A 22,714-nucleotide genomic window follows, 5' to 3' on the forward strand; every position below is an offset into this window, starting at 1 on the left:
TTCTGCACTCGCCTGTGGGCGCCCTCGTATGGAACCTCGAGTGGAACCAGTTCAGAAGCCGGCAGTTTCCCGAGAGTGGCAGATCTCCCCTTATAAGACATTCTCTGGTGGTTCTCAACCCTGGTCCTCAGGGACCCCCTGTCCTGAATGTTTTAGATATGTCCCTGCCCCAACACACCTGATTCTAATGAATGATTAGTTATGCTGCTATTTTCATTCTGCCATTTCCCTTCCTCCCCCCTCTGGTCTGATCTGGGTCCTCGGGTCTGGGTAAGGGTCTGGTCTGGGTCCTGGTCAGGGTCTGTGTCTGATCTGGGTCTGGTCTGATCTGGGTCCTCTGGTCAGGGTCTGGGTCCTGGTCTGGGTCCTGGTCTGGGTCCTGGTCTGGTCTGGGTCTGGGTCCTGGTCCTGGTCTGGGTCTAGGTCTAGACTTGGGCTCTTTAAGGTTTTCATGTTTTGTGCACTAGGGTTCACTGTTGCTTCAATAATGAAAACTCCTGTGTAAGTACTGCACGTGAAAGACACCACCACCCATGTTCCTCAAAAAAAAACATGTTTTTGTGAATCTTATTATCCGATTTATATTCAAACTTTGCTTGAGTGCTACATATAAAACATTCCACAAATTTAAATACACATTCAGAGTGGTATGAACACCCTTCTCTTCAGAGTGGTATGAACACCTTCTCTTCAGAGTGGTACACCTTCTCTTCAGAGTGGTATGAACACCATTCTCTTTGTGGTATGAACACCAGTTTTTTTTTTTTATTAAAATGTCCTCTTAAGTTATAACCCCCCTAAACATTTTTTGTATGTTGCCAGGAATTTTTATTTCCTCAAAGCCTGATAAAGCAGAATGTTAATGAGTTAGTGTTTCCTACATTTACAATCCTCATGTCTCTTTTTCGTAGGATGCACAATGAGTGCATGATGCTTTTGGACATGTACACACCTCTACACAGTCATTCAGACACTGAAAACATTGTGCAACACTGATCTTCACCAGGGGATGTTGTGATGTGCTGCTTTGTGACCTTCCTCTTGATGTCTGTGTTCTCACCATGCAGTATTTCTAACCAAGCAGTGAGCTGTTTATCTGTCCCCAAACTCTCTCTCTTTCACACACAAACACATACTGTAGAATTAGTGTCATCTGGTGAGATCAGGGAAGTGGCTTTCGACAGGCGAGTTTCCTCTGTAAAGGCAGCTCTCTCCACACGACCTTGGGAGCTGGTTCAGTTGTGGTTCCTGCAGTCAGCTCTGTTTCCTCTGCTTCTCTCTGACCGGGAGGCGTAATGCATGTCATCCATAATGAATGGCCTTGAGTCATGTTACCGTCACACTCGGACAAGCGTCGAGGTTCTCGTCTTGTATGGGCCAATCAAGTGCGCTGACACCAGCCTGTGTCTATGTAAAACAGTTTGTTAGTCTACAGAACCACACTTAGACGATGCATATCCCTCAAAGGACCTCTTGTGACACGTGGACCGTGTGACAGGCGATACTTATTAACTCGCCTCCAGAGAGGGGATCCAAAGCTCTCTGCCCCAGTCAAGTACGAGTAGCCTGCTTTCAGGGAAATGGTGAGACAAGCCGTCATTCAAACGCTTGTGTTATTCTAAACAGTTACTGGATTGGCTCCTGGCACGGCTCTGTATTCCATAGCCCCGCCTCTAACTGTCAAGATCTTGACTGCGTAATATTGTGAGCGCTGTTGCAGTAGCCTACTGTGCTGAGATGCGATGAGCTCCAAGTTTTTACTTGAAGGTTACTTTACCGAACACGACTCGTAGCGGAGATCACAGAACGGGAGAACAAAGCCTAAGAGGTTTTAAAGCCCTTTATATTTATTACGTCGTGAATTTATTTTAAACACTATTTTCAAAGCCATCTTGCAGTATGAGGAGCAGATATGGCAAGGAGTAGCAAGTCCGTGGCGCGGACCCTGGAGGATTTGACGCTTGACTCGGGTTATGGTGGAGCCGCCGACTCATTCAGGTCTTCCACTGCGTCGCTGTGCTGTTTCGAGGCACATGCACCGAATGCGTATGGGGGGAATTTTTGGCATTTAACCGACTCGATGCACAGTCGACACAACAGCCTAGACACGGTGAACACCGTGCTGGTGGAGGACTCGGAGGCGCTGGAGTGCTCCGGTCAGTGCGCGAAACTACCGGAGTTGGAAGACGTGCCATGGACCCTGGAGGAAGTGGAGAGCGCTCTGATCCGGGACGAGGAGCTGAGGCAGGGGCTCGTGTCACCGGAGGTATTGGCCCATCTCTCGGTACTGGTCAGCCGCGCGCTGGTGAGAGTCGCCAAAGAGGCACAGCGTCTGAGTTTGCGTTACGCCAAATGCACCAAATATGAGATTCAAAGTGCCATAAAGATAGTACTGTCGTGGACTGTGTCGATGAACTGCATCACCGCGGCGCTGAGTGCCTTGTCTCTGTACAATATGAGCACAGAGGACAAGTTCAGCCGCGGGAAATCGGCCCGGTGCGGCCTCATATTCAACGTGGGGCGGTTCTTCAGGTGGATGGTGGAAAGCAGGGTCGCGGTCAGGATCCACGAACACGCTGCCATTTACTTGACAGCGTGCACGGAGAGTCTGTTCCGAGAGGTGTACGCGCGGGCGCTGCGCAGTGCGCCGGGGGAAAAAGATAACGGCATCCCGAAGTTTACCGTGGAGGCGTTAGAACACGCCGTCAACAACGACGCAGAGTTATGGGGGACTCTTCTGCAGTACCAGCACCTGATCTGCGGGAAGAACGAGAGTGGTGAGTTAGCGAGACCTCAGAGCCAAATGTTGTGTAATCATCTGTCTGTTTTCACAACGTGGAAGTGTTTGGGCCTGTCAGTAGCAGTTGGCGTCATGTTCAGCACGCACAGAACATTCGAGGCTGTGTCTCACCGGTCATCAGCGCATTGACATACCCCCAGTGTATCAGTGACAGGGTCATGCTGAAGACCATCAGAGATATCTTTAAACTCTGTCCTCTGGCCTGGTTTTGTCCAAGAATTATGAATCACGTTTACAGTTGTTAAGCTATAACCTACAGGAAGTTCTTAAACTGCCATGCTCATGTCCACACAACATCTCACCTCTAACCTGTGGGAATACACCCTGGGTGGAGTTTAGTGGGTAGAGGGGTCTGATGAGTTAATACGATGTTAGTGTTTCCCAGACTGTTGCCCCTGACTCCTGCTGGTCCAGGACTGCAACAGCACGGTCAGCTGTGAGAGGGTGTTACTGTGCTGAGGGAGGGAGGCAGGCAGGCAGGCTGGGAGGCAGGCACGCTGGGAGGCAGGCAGGCAGGCAGGCAGGCAGGCAGGCAGGCAGGGAGGGAGGCAGGCAGGCAGGGAGGGAGGCAGGCAGGGAGGGAGGCAGGCACGCTGGGAGGCAGGCAGGCAGGGAGGGAGGGAGGCAGGCAGGGAGGGAGGCAGGCACGCTGGGAGGCAGGCAGGCAGGCAGGGAGGGAGGGAGGCACGCTGGGAGGGAGGCAGGCAGGCAGGCAGGCAGGCAGGCAGGCAGGGAGGGAGGGAGGGAGGGAGGGAGGGAGGGAGGGAGGCAGGCACGCTGGGAGGCAGGCAGGCAGGCAGGCAGGCAGGCAGGGAGGGAGGGAGGGAGGGAGGGAGGGAGGGAGGGAGGCAGGCACGCTGGGAGGCAGGCAGGCAGGCAGGCAGGCAGGCAGGGAGGGAGGGAGGGAGGGAGGGAGGCAGGCAGGCTGGGAGGGAGGCAGGGAGGGAGGGAGGGAGGGAGGGAGGGAGGGAGGCAGGCAGGCAGGCAGGCAGGGAGGGAGGGAGGGAGGGAGGGAGGGAGGGAGGGAGGCAGGCTGGCAGGCAGGCAGGCAGGGAGGGAGGGAGGGAGGGAGGGAGGGAGGGAGGGAGGGAGGGAGGGAGGCAGGCTGGCAGGCTGGCAGGCAGGGAGGGAGGCAGGCAGGCAGGGAGGGAGGGAGGGAGGGAGGCAGGCAGGCAGGGAGGGAGGGAGGGAGGGAGGGAGGGAGGGAGGGAGGGAGGGAGGGAGGGAGGGAGGCAGGCAGGCAGGGAGGGAGGGAGGGAGGGAGGGAGGGAGGGAGGCAGGCAGGGAGGGAGGGAGGGAGGGAGGGAGGGAGGGAGGGAGGGAGGGAGGGAGGGAGGCAGGCAGGCAGGCAGGGAGGGAGGGAGGGAGGGAGGGAGGGAGGGAGGGAGGGAGGGAGGCAGGCTGGCAGGCTGGCAGGCAGGGAGGGAGGGAGGGAGGGAGGGAGGGAGGCAGGCAGGCAGGCAGGCAGGCAGGCAGGCAGGCAGGGAGGGAGGCAGGCAGGCAGGGAGGGAGGCAGGCAGGGAGGGAGGCAGGCACGCTGGGAGGCAGGCAGGCAGGGAGGGAGGGAGGCAGGCAGGGAGGGAGGCAGGCACGCTGGGAGGCAGGCAGGCAGGCAGGGAGGGAGGGAGGCACGCTGGGAGGGAGGCAGGCAGGCAGGCAGGCAGGCAGGCAGGCAGGGAGGGAGGGAGGGAGGGAGGGAGGGAGGGAGGGAGGCAGGCACGCTGGGAGGCAGGCAGGCAGGCAGGCAGGCAGGCAGGGAGGGAGGGAGGGAGGGAGGGAGGGAGGGAGGGAGGCAGGCACGCTGGGAGGCAGGCAGGCAGGCAGGCAGGCAGGCAGGGAGGGAGGGAGGGAGGGAGGGAGGCAGGCAGGCTGGGAGGGAGGCAGGGAGGGAGGGAGGGAGGGAGGGAGGGAGGGAGGCAGGCAGGCAGGCAGGCAGGGAGGGAGGGAGGGAGGGAGGGAGGGAGGGAGGGAGGCAGGCTGGCAGGCAGGCAGGCAGGGAGGGAGGGAGGGAGGGAGGGAGGGAGGGAGGGAGGGAGGGAGGCAGGCTGGCAGGCTGGCAGGCAGGGAGGGAGGCAGGCAGGCAGGGAGGGAGGGAGGGAGGGAGGCAGGCAGGCAGGGAGGGAGGGAGGGAGGGAGGGAGGGAGGGAGGGAGGGAGGGAGGGAGGGAGGGAGGCAGGCAGGCAGGGAGGGAGGGAGGGAGGGAGGGAGGGAGGGAGGCAGGCAGGGAGGGAGGGAGGGAGGGAGGGAGGGAGGGAGGGAGGGAGGGAGGGAGGGAGGCAGGCAGGCAGGCAGGGAGGGAGGGAGGGAGGGAGGGAGGGAGGGAGGGAGGGAGGGAGGCAGGCTGGCAGGCTGGCAGGCAGGGAGGGAGGGAGGGAGGGAGGGAGGGAGGGAGGCAGGGAGGGAGGGAGGGAGGGAGGGAGGGAGGGAGGCAGGGAGGGAGGCAGGGAGGGAGGGAGGGAGGGAGGGAGGGAGGGAGGGAGGGAGGCAGGCAGGGAGGGAGGGAGGGAGGGAGGGAGGGAGGGAGGCAGGGAGGGAGGGAGGGAGGGAGGGAGGGAGGGAGGCAGGGAGGGAGGCAGGGAGGGAGGGAGGGAGGGAGGGAGGCAGGCTGGCAGGCAGGCAGGCAGGGAGGGAGGGAGGGAGGGAGGGAGGGAGGGAGGCAGGCAGGCAGGCAGGGAGGGAGGGAGGGAGGGAGGGAGGGAGGGAGGCAGGCAGGCAGGAGGGAGGAGCAGGGCTTCTGAGTCTCTGTTGCTCCTGCAGGTGTGTGTAAGTGGGGCCGCCAGGCTGTGTGTGTTATCATGCTTCACCCAAAGGAGGACAGAGAGGAAGTGAAAACACTGCCTGGGTCTCTCTCTCTCTCTCTCTCTCTCTCTCTCTCTCTCTCTCTCTCTCTCTCTCTCTCTCTCTCTCTCTCTCTCTCTGTCAGTTCAGTTCAGTTCAAAGGGCTTTATTGGCATGAAAACAACAATTGTTCATATTGCCAAAGCAACGGTAGAATTACAGAAATATTAATCAATGTAAATCATGGCCTTATATATACTTATATTTCACACACTCACATACAGAGACACACACGGCAGTTTAACATATACAGTGTATCTACACCACACAGGTGTACAACTTGTATCCATGTTATTATTAGTCAAGTTGGTATATTATTAATGTTGCCAAATAATCGGTATAAATAAATAAATAAGTAAATAGATACACACACACATATGTATATATACATATATATATGTATACGCATACACACATGTATGCACACCCACACGTATATATACACACGCATATACCCATACATACACATACATACGCACATACAGGTTATATAATGATAATAATAATAGTAAAAATCAAATACTAAATTTGAAATTCTGAAAAATTACAGTAAAATTTAAACAAAATATTAAAACAAAAATTAAAACATGTTATGTTTGCCATATTATAAATTGTCCTCATTGTGGCTTTCTCTAAAGCCATGACAGGCTGATACATACTTTGCTGCTAAAATACAGCAGTTAGGTTTTTCTCCCAATAAATAAACCAGTCTCTCTCTATTTGTTACATTTTCAAATTCCTTGTATATGCTGGTAATTTTGGGGAAGTATTTGGTTCGAATGTCTGTATAGTGGTCACATTCTGTTAGGAAGTGGAGCTCTGTCTCCACTTCTCCCTGTGAGCAGACAGAGCACAGCCTCTCTTCTCTGGGCAGCCATGTCTGCCTGTGACGGCCTGTCTCTATGGCCAGGCTGTGCTCACTGAGTCTGTATTTAGTTAATGTCTTCCTTATTTTTGGTTCAGACACAGTGATCAGGTATTCTGCCATTGTGTACTGTCTTTTTAGATTCAAATAGCATTCTAATTTATTTTGCTTTAGTGTAACTTCTTTCCAATAAACAATGTACTTTTCTTTTTGCTGTTTTGCTATTTGTTTTGGATTAATAAGGTGGCTGCTGTCTTGAGGCTCTGTGGGGTTTGGTGAGCAGAGCCTCTGGACTAGCTGGATGAGAGGACTCTTATCTGGCTTCATCTTTTGGCATAGAAGGGCTTTGTGGTGGAAGGTATTTTCATCACTTTGGCTAAGGTGTAGGTAGAATTTAGTTGCTCTTTTTTGTATTTTGATGATTAAAGGATACACTCCTAATTCAGCTCTGCAGGCATTGTTTGGGGTTTTGCGTTGAACTCTTAATATGTTTTTACAGAATTCTGCGTGCAGGCTTTCTATGGGGTGTTTGTCCCACTTGGCGAATTCTTGGTTAGTAGGTGGGCCCCAGATTTCACAGCCATATATCGCAATGGGTTCTATAATGGATTCAATAATTTTAAGCCAGATTTTGATTGGGATGTCAATTTTAACATTTCTTTTGATGGCGTAAAAAGCCCTTCGTGCCTTGTCTCTCAGGTCATTTGCAGCTTTTTGGAAGTGGCCTGTGGTGCTGATGTTTAGACCAAGGTAAGTATAATTTTTGGTGTATTCTAATTGGTTGGTTCCCAGGAGGAATCGATATTTGGGATCCTGATTTCTGGTTCTTTTTTGGAAAACAAGAATTTTAGTCTTTTTTAGATTGACTGTTAGGGCCCAATTTTGACAGAATCTGTGCAGCAGGTCTAGATGTTGCTGTAGTCCCTCCTTGGTTGGGGACAGAAGCACAAGGTCGTCTGCAAAGAGGAGGCATTTGACCTCTGTGTCCAGGAGAGGGATTCCAGGTGCTGCAGACTGTTCTAGTTCCCTCGCCAGACCATTTATGTAGATATTAAAGAGGGTGGGACTCAGACTGCATCCCTGTCTTACTCCTCGACCTTGGACAAAGAAGTCTGTATGCCTTTGTCCAATTTTGACTGCACACTTGGTATTTGTGTACATTGATTTTATGAGGTCATATGTTTTCCCCCCGACTCCGCTCTCTATCAGTTTATATAAAAGGCCTTCATGCCAGATTGAGTCAAATGCTTTTTGGAAATCAACAAAGCAAGAGAAGATTTTATTCTTGTTTTGGTTAATTTGTTGGTCGACAATTGTTTGTAGGGTGAATATATGATCCGATGTACGGAAATTTGGTAGAAAGCCAATTTGACATTTGCTCAGTATATTGTTTTCGCTGAGAAAGTGCAGGAGTCTGTTATTAATAATGCTACAGAGGATTTTACCCAGTCTGCTGTTGACACATATCCCACGGTAATTATTGGGATCGAATTTGTCTCCATTTTTTAATATTGGGGTGATCAGACCTTGGTTCCAGACTTTAGGGAATACACCAGAACTGAGGATGGTGTTAAAAAGTTTTAGTATGGCCAATTTAAATTTGTCATCCGTAAATTTGATCATTTCGTTTAGTATACCATCAACACCGCAGGCTTTATTGGATTTTAGGTTTTGTATTTTATCTTGTAGTTCGTTCAATGTTATTGAAAAGTCAAGAGGGTTCTGGTAATTCTTAATTGCAGATTCAAGTAATTGGAGCTTATCGTGTATGTGTTTTTGTTCTGGGTTCTTATCTATGTACATGAAAAGCTTGGAGAAGTGGTTAATCCATATATCCCCATTTTGAATGGGTAATTCTTCATGTTGTTGTTTATATAGTCTGTTCCAGTTTTCCCAAAAAACATTTGATTGAATAGATTCTTCAATTACATTGAGCTGTTCTGTGATACATTGTTCCTTCTTTTTCCTTAGTATGTTTTTATACTCTTTAAGTGTTATGCCATAGTGATGGCGTAGTGCCTGGTTATCTGGGTCTCTGTGTTTCTGGTTAGATACATTTCTCAGTATCTTCCTCATGCTTTTACATTCCTCGTCAAACCATTTTTCTTTATAATTATTGGCCTTTTTGGGGTTTTTGTTTGAGGTTTTAAGATTAGATAGAGAGGCAGATATATCAAATATGTTGTTTATGTTTTCTATTGCTACATTGACACCTTCACTATTACAGGGGAATGTTTTGTTTAAGAAATTATCCAATAGAGATTGTACTTGTGGCTGGTGGATAGCATCCTGATAGGTTTCTTGGCTATCTTTCCGCCATCGGTAACGATTACTAATGCTATGTAGATTGCTTGTTTTAGATGATTCTTGATTAATTAATTCTTTGTTCATATACAGTGTGATTTTGCTGTGGTCTGATAGGGGGGTGGATGGGCTTACTGTGAATGCTCTGAGAGACTCTGGGCTGAGGTCTGTGATACAGTAGTCCACAGTACTACTGCCAATAGATGAGCTGAAGGTGTACCTTCCGTAAGAGTCCCCTCTTAGCCTACCATTGACTATATAGAGACCAAGGGTGCGACACAGTTGTAGTAGTTGAGACCCGTTTCTGTTAGTTATTTTGTCGTAGTTGAGTCTCACTGGGCACCTAGGGAAGCTGAGGCTGTCTCCACCAGGTAGATGCTTATCCCCTTGGTTGCAAAGGATGTCTGGTTGTTCTCCAGTTCTGGAGTTTAGGTCACCACAAAGCATTACATTTCCCTGGCTTTGGAAGTTGCTTATCTCTTCTTCTAATATGGAGAAGCTCTCTTCTTTAAAATAGGGGGATTCTACTGGGGGTATATAGATGGCACATAAGAAGACATTTCTCTCATTTGAGAGTATTTTGCAATCTATTTCAATCCAAATGTGAAATGTTCCTTTTTTGATCAATTTAATGCCATGACTTAGGTCTGACTTATACCAAATGAGTATACCTCCTGAGTCCCTTCCCTGTCTAACTCTTGGTAATTTAGTGGATGGGATTATTAGCTCTTTATAACCTAGGGGGCAACCAGTAGGTTCATCGCCTCTACTCCAAGTTTCCTGTAGGATAATTATGTCTATGTTTTTTACTTCTTTACTAAAATCTGGGTTTCTGCTCTTAAGGCCAAAAGTAGAGGACCTCAGTCCTTGTATATTCCAGCATGATATAGTAAAAGCTTTGTAATTCATAAAGTATTTCTAATATTTTGTTGTTATTATGCTATAAGATGCTGGCAGAGCATGCTGAGCATCTGTTGAATGTTCCTCATCTCGCAGGATGATGGGGCTTGGTGTGTTGCTCTACTCACAGCTTGAGCGTAGCTATGGCGGCCAGGATTGGGCTCTTGTTGTTCTGTGGATGGGTTGTAGAGGGTGCACTGGGGAGGATCAGGTAGGTTCAGGGGGGGCGGATATTGGGGCTGACCAGGGTTGGTTTGGGTAGAATGGATCGGGAGGTGGGGACTCTGTGACGGTAGGTATTCTGGTCCTGATGGAGTCTGTCTGTCTGTCTGGTGGTGCTGTAGTCTTGTGGGGGGGTTTCTGGCCGTAGGTCCTCTGTGTGCAGCTCCTCTTGTTGTAGCTCCAGGAAGACTTCTCCTTGCTCTGGTTGGGCTGTGTGGCCTTATGCTTCTCCTATGGGAGTTGTTGGGGTTTCGATTGAGCGCTACATCTTTGAGTGTCTTGGCGAAGGTAGGGATGACTGATTTGTAAAGGTGTACTTGGTCATACAGACAGTCAAGATCAAGTGTGGGGTGGTGGGCCAGTTGGACGTTAGGCTTGAGTGCACAGTCTCTGGATATGCTGGCATTAATCCTCTGGATGGTGGCAGGGTGGAAGTCTTTTCTTGGTAGCAGCGTAGAGATCACTACTCTTGAGTTGGGGAAAGTGTGTGTGGCTTTCTCTATCACACCTTTAAGTGCAGTGGCCACTTTATCTTGCAGTATTCTTAAGTCGTTAGTACCCGTATGAATAATTATGTGACTGGGGGATCCTATCTTTTCTTCATTCAGCAGGTGAAGGGCACCCTGGATGTTTGGACACCAGAGTTTTGTAACTTTGTGTTTCGGGAAGAGCTTTTTTTCTTCTATGTACTTCCCATTCGAGTCGATTAGGAGCACTATTTCTGGAATGTGTGTGTCCTCTGTAGGTGGTGTGGCCTCGGTATGGTTGTTGTGTTCTATGCAAGGGGCGGAGTTCAGCTGGTCCAGATTGATTTGTCCCATATTGTCGAGGTTATTGTCAAGGTCAGAGGTGGGTTGGTTTGTTCTTGGCTCTTTTTCTTGCCTCAGCTCTCTTATCTCTTCTCTCATTGCCGTCAGCTGGGCCTGATAGCTCAACCTTTCTTCCTGTAGTTCTTTCATTTCTATCCTTAGTGCAGACACTTCTCTCTTGAGGTCGTCCCTTCTTTCCTCTGCTTCTTGGTGATTGCTTACAGGCACTTTTCTCTGTTTTTCAGTGTTTTTTGTCTGTGATGTTTGTAGTGTGTTGATGAGTTCTCTCATTTCAACAAGTTCAATTTCTAGTCCCGTGAATCTCTCTCTCATGTCCATTAAAGAGGCGCAGAGTTTAGACATCCTCTCGTCACTGGCGTCGACTTCCACGGGAGTCTGTGTGGTCTCTATAAGGCCTTCAGGAGGGGGGGCATCGTCTGCACAGTCTGCCCCAGCCAGGATGAGGGGGATGTTCTCAGTCTTCTCCTGTTGTGCCTTCTCTTTAATATTTAAAAAGTCTTGTTGGAATTGTTTGATGTCTTTTCCTTGCACTATTATTGTTCCAGTTTTGTACAGGTTAATGTGGGCTATGTCTTTCTCTGGTTCTTCCTCATCTCTTATTCTTAGTTTCCAGCCATTGCAAATCCCTTCTTTTTTTGTTGAGGGGTAGTGCGCTTTAATAGCACTGTGCCAGGCGAGGGGCTGGTCACTGTAGAAGATTAGGTTGCTGACATCTCCAATTTTGTAGGAGTCGGCATATAGTGTCTCTGGGTTGTTTTTTAGAAGCTTTTGTTTGTATTGTTTTCGGCCATTCTCATTAGTAATATCCTTTGGATATAGTATGGATATTGCCTCCATACCAGGGGGGAGGGAATCCATATTCTAGTACATTTAAGGGGATATTCAATTGTCTGTATTTCACTTTTTTTCAGTTAGTTATTCTAACTAGTTTGCTCTGATTTGTTTGACAACAACTCACTGCGTTGTCATGGAGACGAAGGTGAACTGTTAGCTTGCTAGCTTGCTGTGGAGTTCTTCAAATTACTGTATTTTTCTTCTGTCCTTTTGCTTATAAAGATGTCCAACTTGTTCAGTATGTGTTCCTATACTGTTCTCCACCTTTTTTTCTTGTATAACTAGGTATAAAGATATCTCTTATGTATGGAAAACTGGACAGCTGACAGTTAACAGCTGTTGACTCCTTGGAACCTCTCTCTCTGTCTCTCTCTCCCTAAAGCTGTGTATATTTTTATAGCATCTCCGCTGTTTTCTCTCTGTGCTGAGGTCTCTGAAATATAAACCTCTGACACATTAAATATAATATATACACTTAAATTAAAAGTGCATATATTTCTCTGTTTGGCATAAATGCTGGTAGCGAGGTTTGTACACCAATTATCACCATTTAGCCATAACACATTTCCACTCTTCCATCTCTCCTCCTGCGTCAGCTGTTCTTATGCAACACAACAGCTCCAGGAGCGTAGACACTGTACCCTGTACTCAGAGGGTCTGACACATGGTAGGCCCCCTCCACACGCACACACACTCTCACACACACACTCTCACACACGCATACTCGCACGCACTCACACACATACACACATGCACAGGTTGTACTTGAGTAAGTATTTGATGGTTGACTCCCCCTGACCAAGTTTTCGCCCAGACAGGAAGTCTGTGATGTGGATCACCCTGACAGCTCCTCTGAGCAGGGTGCTGGTTCTGCTACTCCCTGTGGACCCTGACAGCTCCTCTGAGCAGGGTGCTGGTTCTGCTACTCCCTGTGAACACGTCAGAATGACCAAAGCAACCTGACTCTTATGTTTATGGACTCCTGCCACCCTGAAGGCAGAATGGGATTAAACCCTAGCTGGGAGCTTTCTTCACTCTGTGGTGTGTGAGTGTGTGTCCTGGTGAGTTTAGCCAGGCTTGGTTAGGTGTGTAAGGAAGGCTGGTTGTGTGTGTGTATGTGAGAGTGTGTGCGTGGGTGTGTGTGAGTGTGTGTGTGTGTGTGTGTGTGTGAGAGTGACTGCGTGTGAGTGTGTGTGTGTGTGAGAGTGACTGCGTGTGAGTGTGTGTGTGTGAGCGGTGGTGCCTGGCTCTCACTGTGGCTCTTCGTTACTGGAGTACCAGGCCGTGACAGGAAACCAGGGGAACACAGTCTGCCGCTCAGACATGCATACACACACACACTCTCTCACGCACACACACACACACATACATACATACACTCACACATACATACACACCCACACACGCATTTATTTAATTGCGACCACACATATAGTACTTGACACTGATGTAGGAATGCAAGTATACTGCTTTGCTGAGGTACCAGGCTGTACCAGACACCAGGGATGTAATATCTGTGTCTAGGGATATCAGACACACACACTCACACCCCCACCCCCACACACAGACAGAGGTCCCTGGGTAGAGTGTGGAGGGAGCGTTGGTGCTCTGTGGTGTCTGGTACGGAGGCCAGACGTGTGGGGATTAGGGCCCTTGGCCAGGGATACCCTGGACACTGTACTAAGACACTGAGCACCAGTTCACTCCACCCTGCAGTCACACACTGCCTGATTATTTAATAACAATCAGAACATTATTTACAAACCTTTTGAGGATTCTTCTAAACATTTTACTCGATTTTTCTCTCTCTCCTGCTGGTCTCTCTCTCTCTCTCCCTCTCCCCCTCCCCCCCGTCTCTCTCTCTTTCTCTCTCTCTCTCTCTCTCTCTCTCTCTCTCTCTCTCTCTCTCTCTCTCTCTCTCTCTCTCTCTCTCTCTCTCTCTCTCTCTCTCTCTCTCTCTCTCTCTCTCTCTCTCTCTCTCTCTCTCTCTCTTTCCCTCTCTCTCTCTCTCTCTCTCTCTCTCTCTCTCCCCCTCCCCCCCGTCTCTCTCTCTCTTAACCAGTTCTCTGTGCCTGGGAGATCAGAACGGACAAGAACCAACACGAGGATCAGTCAGGCTGCTCCTCAAACAGGAGGATCAGTCAGGCTGCTCCTCAAACATCTCTCTTCCTTTATCTCTATTTCTGTTTTTCTTACAGCTGGATGTGCTGTGATGTGTCTTCCTCTGCAGAGGGTTGACATTTGAGCACTCCTAACGGTATACTTGGTTGACATTTTGGGTGTGAATGCAGCAGTGTCTCTGTGGCAGGATATGTTTTCTGTTACCGTGAGAACAGAGTCAGAGGAGACAGGCCGAAACTGAGACCAGACTGCATGTCCTGACAGGACAGCAGCACTCTGCTCACAGGAACAATACTTCTCAGCTATTTGCAAATTTTAGCACACACACAAACACAGACACACACACAAACACACAGACAGATACAAACAGCATTTTCATGTTTTATGTTGCTGTTATGTGCTCAACATGAGAGAAACTCGCATAATGACTCTTCTGCTTGGTCACTTCCTGTCACCCTGTAGATCTGCTCATGCAACTCTCACAGGCCCCGCCTCCAGACCAGGGTCCCATTACTCTCCTCTGAGAACTCACAACAGTGACCTCAGGACTCTGGAGGATGTGTGTTTGATGGTGTGTGTGCGACGGTTTGTGTGACGATGTGTGTGTGTGTGACAATGTGTGTGTGTGACAGTGCGTGTGTGTGACGGTGTGTGTGTGTTTCTGCATCCTCACTCCTGTCTCAGCTCCTTGCCAGAGCAGCTCTCAGCCTGATGATGATGTAGACTAGACTCATTAGTTTGATAAGAGCCTCAATAGGCTCATAGTGGCACTCAATTTCTGCTCATTTAGGACTCTGCCTGCCTGCCTGCCTGCCTGTCTGTCTGTCTGACTGTACCCTGCCTGGTGATGAGAGTAGAGACTGTACCCTGCCTGGTGAAGGTCCAGTAACTGCCAGTCCAAACATGCCCCCACCTTCCACACACACACACGCACACACACACATTCACTCAGGCAAGTGCGTGTGCGTCTCTATGTGAACTCTCAAGTCCGAACCTTTGACAGGCTGAAAATGAACACTTGTAATGCACACACACTTGGAAAATAGGCTTTTTCCAAAATGCCAACAGAGCAATTTCAACCCCCTCCCCGCACACCCACACCCACACACACACACACACACACACACACACTCTCAGTCGGTAAGTGTGAGAGAGTGGCACAGCCTCCTCTCCCACACATGGTCCAGGTTACCCCTGGAAGGTACAGCTCTTTCATGGCTGGTGTTATTGAAAGCACATGCTGGTTCCTGTGAGAGGCTCATTTCAGGCTGTGGATCTGAGAGGCTCAGTGGTAGCAGACCGATAGACAGAACAGTCCAGTACTGTTCCTCACCCACAGCCCAGTACTGTTCCTCATCCACAGCCCAGACTGTTCCTCACCCACAGCCCAGACTGTTCCTCACCCACAGCCCAGTACTGTTCCTCATCCACAGCCCAGTACTGTTCCTCATCCACAGCCCAGACTGTTCCTCATCCACAGCCCAGACTGTTCCTCATCCACAGCCCAGTACTGTTCCTCATCCACAGCCCAGACTGTTCCTCACCCACAGGGCTGGACAGGAGAGGTATTAGCAGAGAGACAGAGACAGAAAGAGAGGAAGAGAGAGAATTAGCAAAGTGAGAGAGAGACTGTTACCAGAGAGACAGAGAGAGTTAGCAGAGACAGGGTGAGAGACAGAGAGAGTTAGCAGAGACAGGGCGAGAGACAGAGAGAGTTAGCAGAGACAGGGTGAGAGACAGAGAGAGTTAGCAGAGACAGGGCGAGAGACAGAGAGAGTTAGCAGAGATGGGGTGAGAGACAGAGAGAGTTAGCAGAGACAGGGCGAGAGACAGAGAGAGTTAGCAGAAACAGGGAGAAAGAGGGGGAGACCTACTCTTCAAACGCTGAATGTCCCCCCAGCAGGACGATAAAGAAAGTCAGTAAACTTTTATCTACAAAGTTAGACGGTCTAAAGCTCATTAGGTCCAAACGCAGCAGGGTGAACCATGATCAGAGAACAGGTGAGAATGAGGAAGTCCTGGAGGTGGACAGGAGACAGACCCTGTGGCACAGTCGTAGTCTCAGGGCAGGGGAGTGGGAACAGGATACTGCTGCAGCCATGATGGCTCTGTGGGTGTGTGTGTGTAGGTGCATGTGTGTAGGTGCGCGTGTGTGAGACGCGTGTGTGTGTGTGTGTGTGTGTGAGTCAGCCAGGTGTTTGATTCCACTCTCCTCCTCCTCCTTTCTCACTGCGGGAAAAGTTCAGTTTTCAGCATAGGAGTGCAGGAAGGGACTGTTACCGTGGTGACGGAGATATACCATACTGTGTGTTTTTCTTCTTCTGTTACCGTAGCAGCTGAGAACACGCTGAGGTCACGTCAGTGAACGCACGCGTCTCTGGATCATTATGGACTCTTCAGACGAGGTTGCTCAACATATGGGCCCCTGACCCCTCTCCCCACAACCCCTCCCCCCTGGCTTCCTCTCCTCCTTGTCTCCTCCACTCCTCCCTGTCTCCTAGTCCCCTCTTATCCTCTCCTCCCTGTCTCCTCCCTGTCTCCTCCTCTCCTCCCTGTCTCCTCCTCTCCTCCCTGTCTCCTAGTCTCCTCCTCTCCTCCCTTCTCCTAGTCTCCTCCTCTCCTCTCCTCCCTGTCTCCTCTCCTCCTCTCCTCCCTTCTCCTAGTCTCTTCCTCTCCTCCCTGTCTCCTAGTCTCCTCCTCTCTTCTCCTCCCTGTCTCCTCTCTTCTCCTCCCTGTCTCCTAGTCTCCTCCTCTCCTCCCTGTCTTCTCCTCTCCTCTCCTCCGTCTCCTAGTCTCCTCCTTTCCTCTCCTAGTCTCCTCCTCTCCTCCCTGTCTCCTAGTTTCCTCCTCTCCTCTCCTCCCTGTCTCCTAGTCTTCTAGTCTCCTCCTCTCTTCTCCTCCCTGTCTCCTCGTCTCCTCCTCTCCTCCCTGTCTCCATGTCTCCTTGTCTCTTCTCCTCCCTGTCTCCTCGTCTCCTCCCTGTCTCCTCCTCTCCTCCCTGTCTCCTAGTCTTCTAGTCTCCTCCTCTCTTCTCCTCCCTGTCTCATCGTCTCCTCCCTGTCTCCTCCCTGTCTCCATGTCTCCTTGTCTCCTCTCCTCCCTGTCTCATAGTCTCCTCCTCTCCTCCCTGTCTCCTAGTCTCCTCCTCTCCTCCCTGTCTCCATGTCTCCCTGTCTCCTCTCCTCCCTGTCTCCTCTCCTCACTTCCTCTGCCCTCACACCGCTGCAGGGGTCGAGGGAAGCGGCAAAATGGCGGGAAATCCCCCCCCTCTCCCGGGGATTTGAAATTAAAGAAAAACTCTCCCTGTAGCTTTCTGTAAATGTCGCGATACAGTGTGTGAACTGGGTCCTGGTTGAGAGGGGCTTGTGAATTATTGATGATGTTCGGGAGTTGAGAAAGGATTGTGTTCTCTAGCTGCTGAACATCTGCAGACTGGGGAGGCTGGCAGCCCGACACTGTGTCAGCTGCAACTAGACACCAGAGAGAGACCAGCTGGAGAGCGAGAGGGAGAGAGACCAGCAGGAGAGCAAGAGGGAGAGAGACCAGCAGGAGAGCAAGAGGGAGAGAGACCAGCAGGAGAGCGAGAGGAAGAGAGACCAGCAGGAGAGAGAGGGAGAGAGACCAGCAGGAGAGAGAGAGGGAGAAGGAGAGAGAGAGAGAAGGAGAGAGTGGAGAGGGAGAGAGAGCAGCAGGAGAGAGAGAGTGGAGAGAGAGGGAGAGAGACCAGCAGGAGAGAGTGGAGAGAGAGGTAGAGAGAGTGGAGAGGGAGAGAGACCAGCAGGAGAGAGAGAGGGAGAGAGACTAGAAGGAGAGAAAGAGAGAGATAGGGAGAGAGAGAGAGAGAGAGAGAGAGAGAGAGAGAGAGAGAGAGAGAGAGAGAGGAAGGTGAGAGGAAGGGAGACCAGTACTGACCTCTCCAGAGCTGTATCCAGCTACATGGTGTAGGTGCACTATGACTAAAGTAGGCCAGCCAGCCAGACAGTGAACAAGCCACCCAGGCAGTCAGCCAACCAACATAGAGTGTGCTGCTCCAGTACATGGATTGAGCGGCAGGATGATGTTATACTGGACTGTATTGTACTGTACTGACCTGTGTCTATCAGGGAAACTCTCATGACCAGGCTGGTGGGTCGTGAAGGCTGACATGATCACAGAGCGCTAATGACGCGGGTTAAAAAGACCCCATATCCAGAACTTCTCAACATGCAAACTACTGTTGGCGGGTTGTAACTCATGGCAACATAAGGAGATTTGCATGTCCTCCAGGACTGTCAGGTGAAATATGACGACGCGCTGCTCTATCTGTATCCATCAGGACTTTATTGGGTTTCAGACGACAGGCCTGTCGGTGCTTATGGTGCGAGAGAGGAGGGTGTGGGGCCAGATTGATGCCCCTCTGAGAAGGTCGCTGGGTGGGTAATCTAACTAGAGGGAAGCCATGAGCGCCGGCGTTTGTGTTTGTGGACGGGGAATCATCTCCTGTCTGGGATTCTAGACTGCAGCAAATAAATCATGTGTTCTCTGTGGAACATCTCCTCAAGGTTTGGTTGTCAGAAGAGGAGGGGGAGGGAGGAGGGAGGAGGTGGGGAGAGGGGAGGGACCTGCTCACAGGCCAGGTAAATCACTCATGGCTCCCTACGGCTAACAGTCACATTTCACATTAGTTCTCATATGAAAACTCTGACATTTACCCAAGCAGCTTACGGACTCAGAAAGCCTGTGTAACTTTAGAAACAGACTGATGTCATCTCCTTGTTACTATGTAGCAGCGGTAGCAGGATTCTGGCTCCTTCTTTCTGAAAGTCCTGTTGAAACACATATATGTTGACACATATGGGAGTCAGGTGGCTGAGCGGTAAGGGAGTCGGGCTAGTAATCTGAAGGTTACCGGTTCAATTCCCGGCTGTGCCAAATGACGTTGTGTCCTTGGGCAAGGCACTTCACCCTACTTGCCTCAGGGGGAATGTCCCTGTACTTACTGTAAGTCGCTCTGGATAAGAGCGTCTGCTAAATGACTAAAAATGTAAATGTAAATATGGCACAGTGACTGTGGGTCCTTCTCATGACATCACAGATGTGCTGCTACATCTGTGAGGCATCATGGGAGAACAAGTCCTGATCTCTGGTCCTGGCAGTCCTGATCTCTCTCTGCTGCTGGCAGTCCTGATCTCTCTCTGCTGCTGGCAGTCCTGATCTCTCTCTCTGCTGCTGGCAGTCCTGATCTCTCTCTCTGCTGCTGGCAGTCCTGATCTCTCTCTGCTGCTGGCAGTCCTGATCTCTCTCTCTGCTGCTGGCAGTCCTGATCTCTCTCTCTGCTGCTGGCAGTCCTGATCTCTCTCTGCTGCTGGCAGTCCTGATCTCTCTCTGCTGCTGGCAGTCCTGATCTCTCTCTGCTGCTGGCAGAGGCTCAGTTGGTTCCACACACCATTAAGGAGCCATTTAGCGTTTGGACAAAATGAGGAAATGAAAGTCACTTAATTTGCCGGTGGAGTGAAAGGACATGATGTGTCTGGTGGTGGGGTCTGCTTCTCTACTCTGTGTAGCCTCTGCCTCACTTAGCTACTCGCTACCGAAGCAACCACTTGATATTCAGCTGTGAGTTTCCCTCGGTACAGCCCCAGTCTGAGCAGATTCACTCGCTGTACTGAGGTGACTGCTAAAACAACCACACTGTATGAAACCCTGTAGTCACTTTCATCGCTTTATAACTGGGCAGCGCTTGCTCTAGAATACAATCAATCATTTCAATCAATCAACCATCCAAGCAAACAAACACATAATAGACGACCCAACTAACCAAATCAACAAACAAACATACCTCAGTCAGGAACCACAACACCCAAAACACCCGTGCACTTTCCAGGACAGAACCACAGTCGCAGGAATGCTCAACAACGTGACCTCATCTCTCATCATGTTCAGCTTACTGTAAACAAACAGTAACAACCCCCACTCCCTCCCTCCACCACGGCCCCCCCCCCCTCCCTCCACCACAGCCCCCCCCCTCCCTCCACCACAGCCCCCCCCCTCCCTCCACCACGGCCCCCCCCCCTCCCTCCACCACGGCCCTCCCCACAGCCCCCCCCTCCCTCCCCACAGCCCCCCCTCCCCACCAGTGATGCCGGTTACTCTAATCTGACCACTTTTTTTCAGTAACAATCTAACGCGTTACTATTTCCAAACCAGTAATCAGATTAAAGTTACTTGTCCAAGCCACTGTGTGTTACTATTTTGTCATTAATAGTCAAATATATACTTGATCTCTTCTTGCGTCTCTGGTATGGAAGCAAATCGTTACCAAAATTCAAATGCAAATGCATTTCCAGAAATGCATTTGCATTTTAAGAATGTGGCTGCATTATTTGACTCATAAATGAAATTAGTAATAAATCATCCTATTTGCATTTTAATTTTCTTCTTCAAGAGTGCTCAATCAAATTCAATTTGAAATGTAAAATTTGAAAATTAAAATGCATTTCCAGAAATGCATTTTCATTTTAAGAACGTGGCTGCAAAATCGTGACCACAATTCAAATGCATTTCCAGAAATGCATTTTCATTTTAAGAACGTGGCTGTAAAATCGTGACCACAATTCAAATTCAAATGCATTTGCAGAAATGCAAAATGAACGAAAAAGCATTCTGAGCGGCGCAGCAGAGTGACGTCAGTAGCTGGTCTTCTTCAGCTCCCTGCTGACCGAGCAGATGTGCACACCGCTCCCTACCGAATAAGATGGGTAATCTTATTCGGTAGGGAGCGGTGTGCACATCTGCATTGCATTACATTGCAAATGTGCCGGGAAATTGCGGTCCCCAACCTTTTTTGCGCCACGGACCGCTTTCATGTAAGACATAGTTTCACGGACCGGCAGGACGGACTGGGAGGAAAGATAAGCCCTGGACAGCTGCGCTGCTAATGCATGTACATTCTGGGTTTGATCCTAGTTAGTGACTTCCACACCTAATGCGAGCGCGCAGAGCGCGCGAGAAAAATAGTTTAGCTGATTTGAGCGAAAAATAGTTTTTGGAGTTTTATGTAAAATAAACAGCCGTTTTTTCAATTGACCCATCTTTAAGTTTCTTAGCCTGGTTTTCCATCGTTATATTGTTACTAGCTAGCTTTCGATGTGTCAGTTCCACTGTTGTTTGTGACTATAAGCTACGACAGTGACACCCGAAGTGCGTTCCTTATATCCAGTTCAGGCCTATTCCATAATTTTGTTTGATTGCTGTCACGGCAGAAAATCCCGCTTGATGTTGGAAATGGAAGCAGGGTTTTCAGTGCTTTAGTGGCGATCTCAGGATAGCCTTCATCCAAAACACCGATAGAGTTGTTGTCTCAAACAGGCTTCATTGAGTGGTATCACTTGTCATGTGTCAAGAGGAAGATACGCGCATGATACCGTTCAATAAAGCCCACAAACTTGCTAAAAAGTGAGTAAACACACGTCTTTGCAGATCTTTTTTTCTCAGGGGAAAAGGCCCGCGGAGAATGAGAGAATCAGGTCATTTTTCAGAATAAAACGTCTGAATAAAACGTTCAGACTGATAATCAATTAAAAGGAAATAATGTTATTAATTCTTTTTTGTGCGGCCCGGTACGAAATGACCCACGGACCGGTGGGCACCGGTTGGGGAACGCTGCTCTAAAGACCCGGCAATTCAATCAATTTCCCGGCACATTTGCAATGTAATGCAATGCAGATGTTCACACCGCTCCCTACCGAACAAGATGGGTAGCTCGGTCAGCAGGGAGCTGAAGAAGAGCGGCTACTGACGTCACTCTGCTGCGCCGCTCAGAATGCTTTTTCGTTCATTTTGCATTTCTGCAAATGCATTTGAATTTGAATTGTGGTCACGATTTTACAGCCACGTTCTTAACCTTTTAAGGAGTGAGTTATTTTTCCAAAACGGAAGCTAGCTAGTTTTAGTTAGCTTCCGTTACCTAGCAACCTAGCATAATACTCGTAGCAATGCTACTACCTGCTAGTGTTACTTGTTAGCCTCCTAATTGTAAATTTTGAAGCCATACTATAGCGTTTGTCATATAGTTTTTGTCTATCGGAAAATAGTCGGTTGGAATGTTCAGAATCACATATGTGTGACATGCATTTCCAGAAAATGCATTTCTGGAAATGCATTTGAATTTGAATTGTCACGATTTTGCAGCCACGTTCTTAAAGTGAAAATGCATTTCTGGAAATGCATTTGAATTTGAATTGTGGTCACGATTTTGCAGCCACGTTCTTAAAATGAAAATGCATTTCTGGAAATGCATTTTAATTTTCAAATTTAACATTTCAAATTGAATTTTGGTATCTATTTGCTGGGGCATGTTTTGAAAATTAAATCTCAAATGTCTATTTATTTTTCATTTTAATTAAGTGAAAGATTGAGCACTCTTGAAGAAGAAAATTAAAATGCAAATAGGATGATTGATTACTAATTTCATTTATGAGTCAAATAATGCAGCCACATTCTTAAAATGCAAATGCATTTCTGGAAATGCATTTGCATTTGAATTTTGGTAACGATTTGCTTCCATACTCTGGGAGTTAAGCCTATGCGACAATTAAGTCACGTTTTCAGCACGAGGGTCACGTCACATGTATATACATAGACCTACCACTCAGCGACACAAACAACAATGTAGCAGGAGAGAGAGAGATGCGCATTTTCAAGTTGGAAATACAATCACTAGTTTGAGTATTTGTCAGCTAAAGATGGAAATATCAAGGTTCGTTGTACACTCTGTGCTGGTGGCGACAAATGCTATCAAGCTACAAAAACACGACGTCAAATTTGAAGAAACATTTGGAGTCGCAGCACTGCACAGTCAAACTTATAGAGACGGTTGTCAATAGGTGTGTTCGACTTCATGCAGCACCGGCTAGGTGCTGCATGAAGTTGAAAATGCCATTGGCTGCTTCAGGTCAGCCGGGCTGCAGGCGGCTGCAGGCGGCTGCAGGCGGCTGCAGGCGACGCCGGCGCTGCATGAAG

The 22,714-nt window shown here is 49.3% G+C and overlaps 1 protein-coding gene across 1 annotated transcript in view; it reads left to right on the plus strand.

The window, feature by feature from the left end:
* Positions 1-1,678: 1,678 nt before the first annotated feature.
* Positions 1,679-22,714, plus strand: part of LOC134020750 (ankyrin repeat and BTB/POZ domain-containing protein 3-B-like) — a 60,899-nt gene continuing 39,863 nt past the window's right edge. The window contains 1 exon segment of the mRNA XM_062460963.1: positions 1,679-2,777. Within this exon segment, the coding sequence (XP_062316947.1) occupies positions 1,913-2,777 (865 nt within the window). The 5' untranslated portion in view covers positions 1,679-1,912.

Source organism: Osmerus eperlanus, chromosome 5 (assembly GCF_963692335.1).
Source record: "Osmerus eperlanus chromosome 5, fOsmEpe2.1, whole genome shotgun sequence".
In the NCBI taxonomy this organism is placed as follows: Eukaryota; Metazoa; Chordata; class Actinopteri; order Osmeriformes; family Osmeridae; genus Osmerus; species Osmerus eperlanus.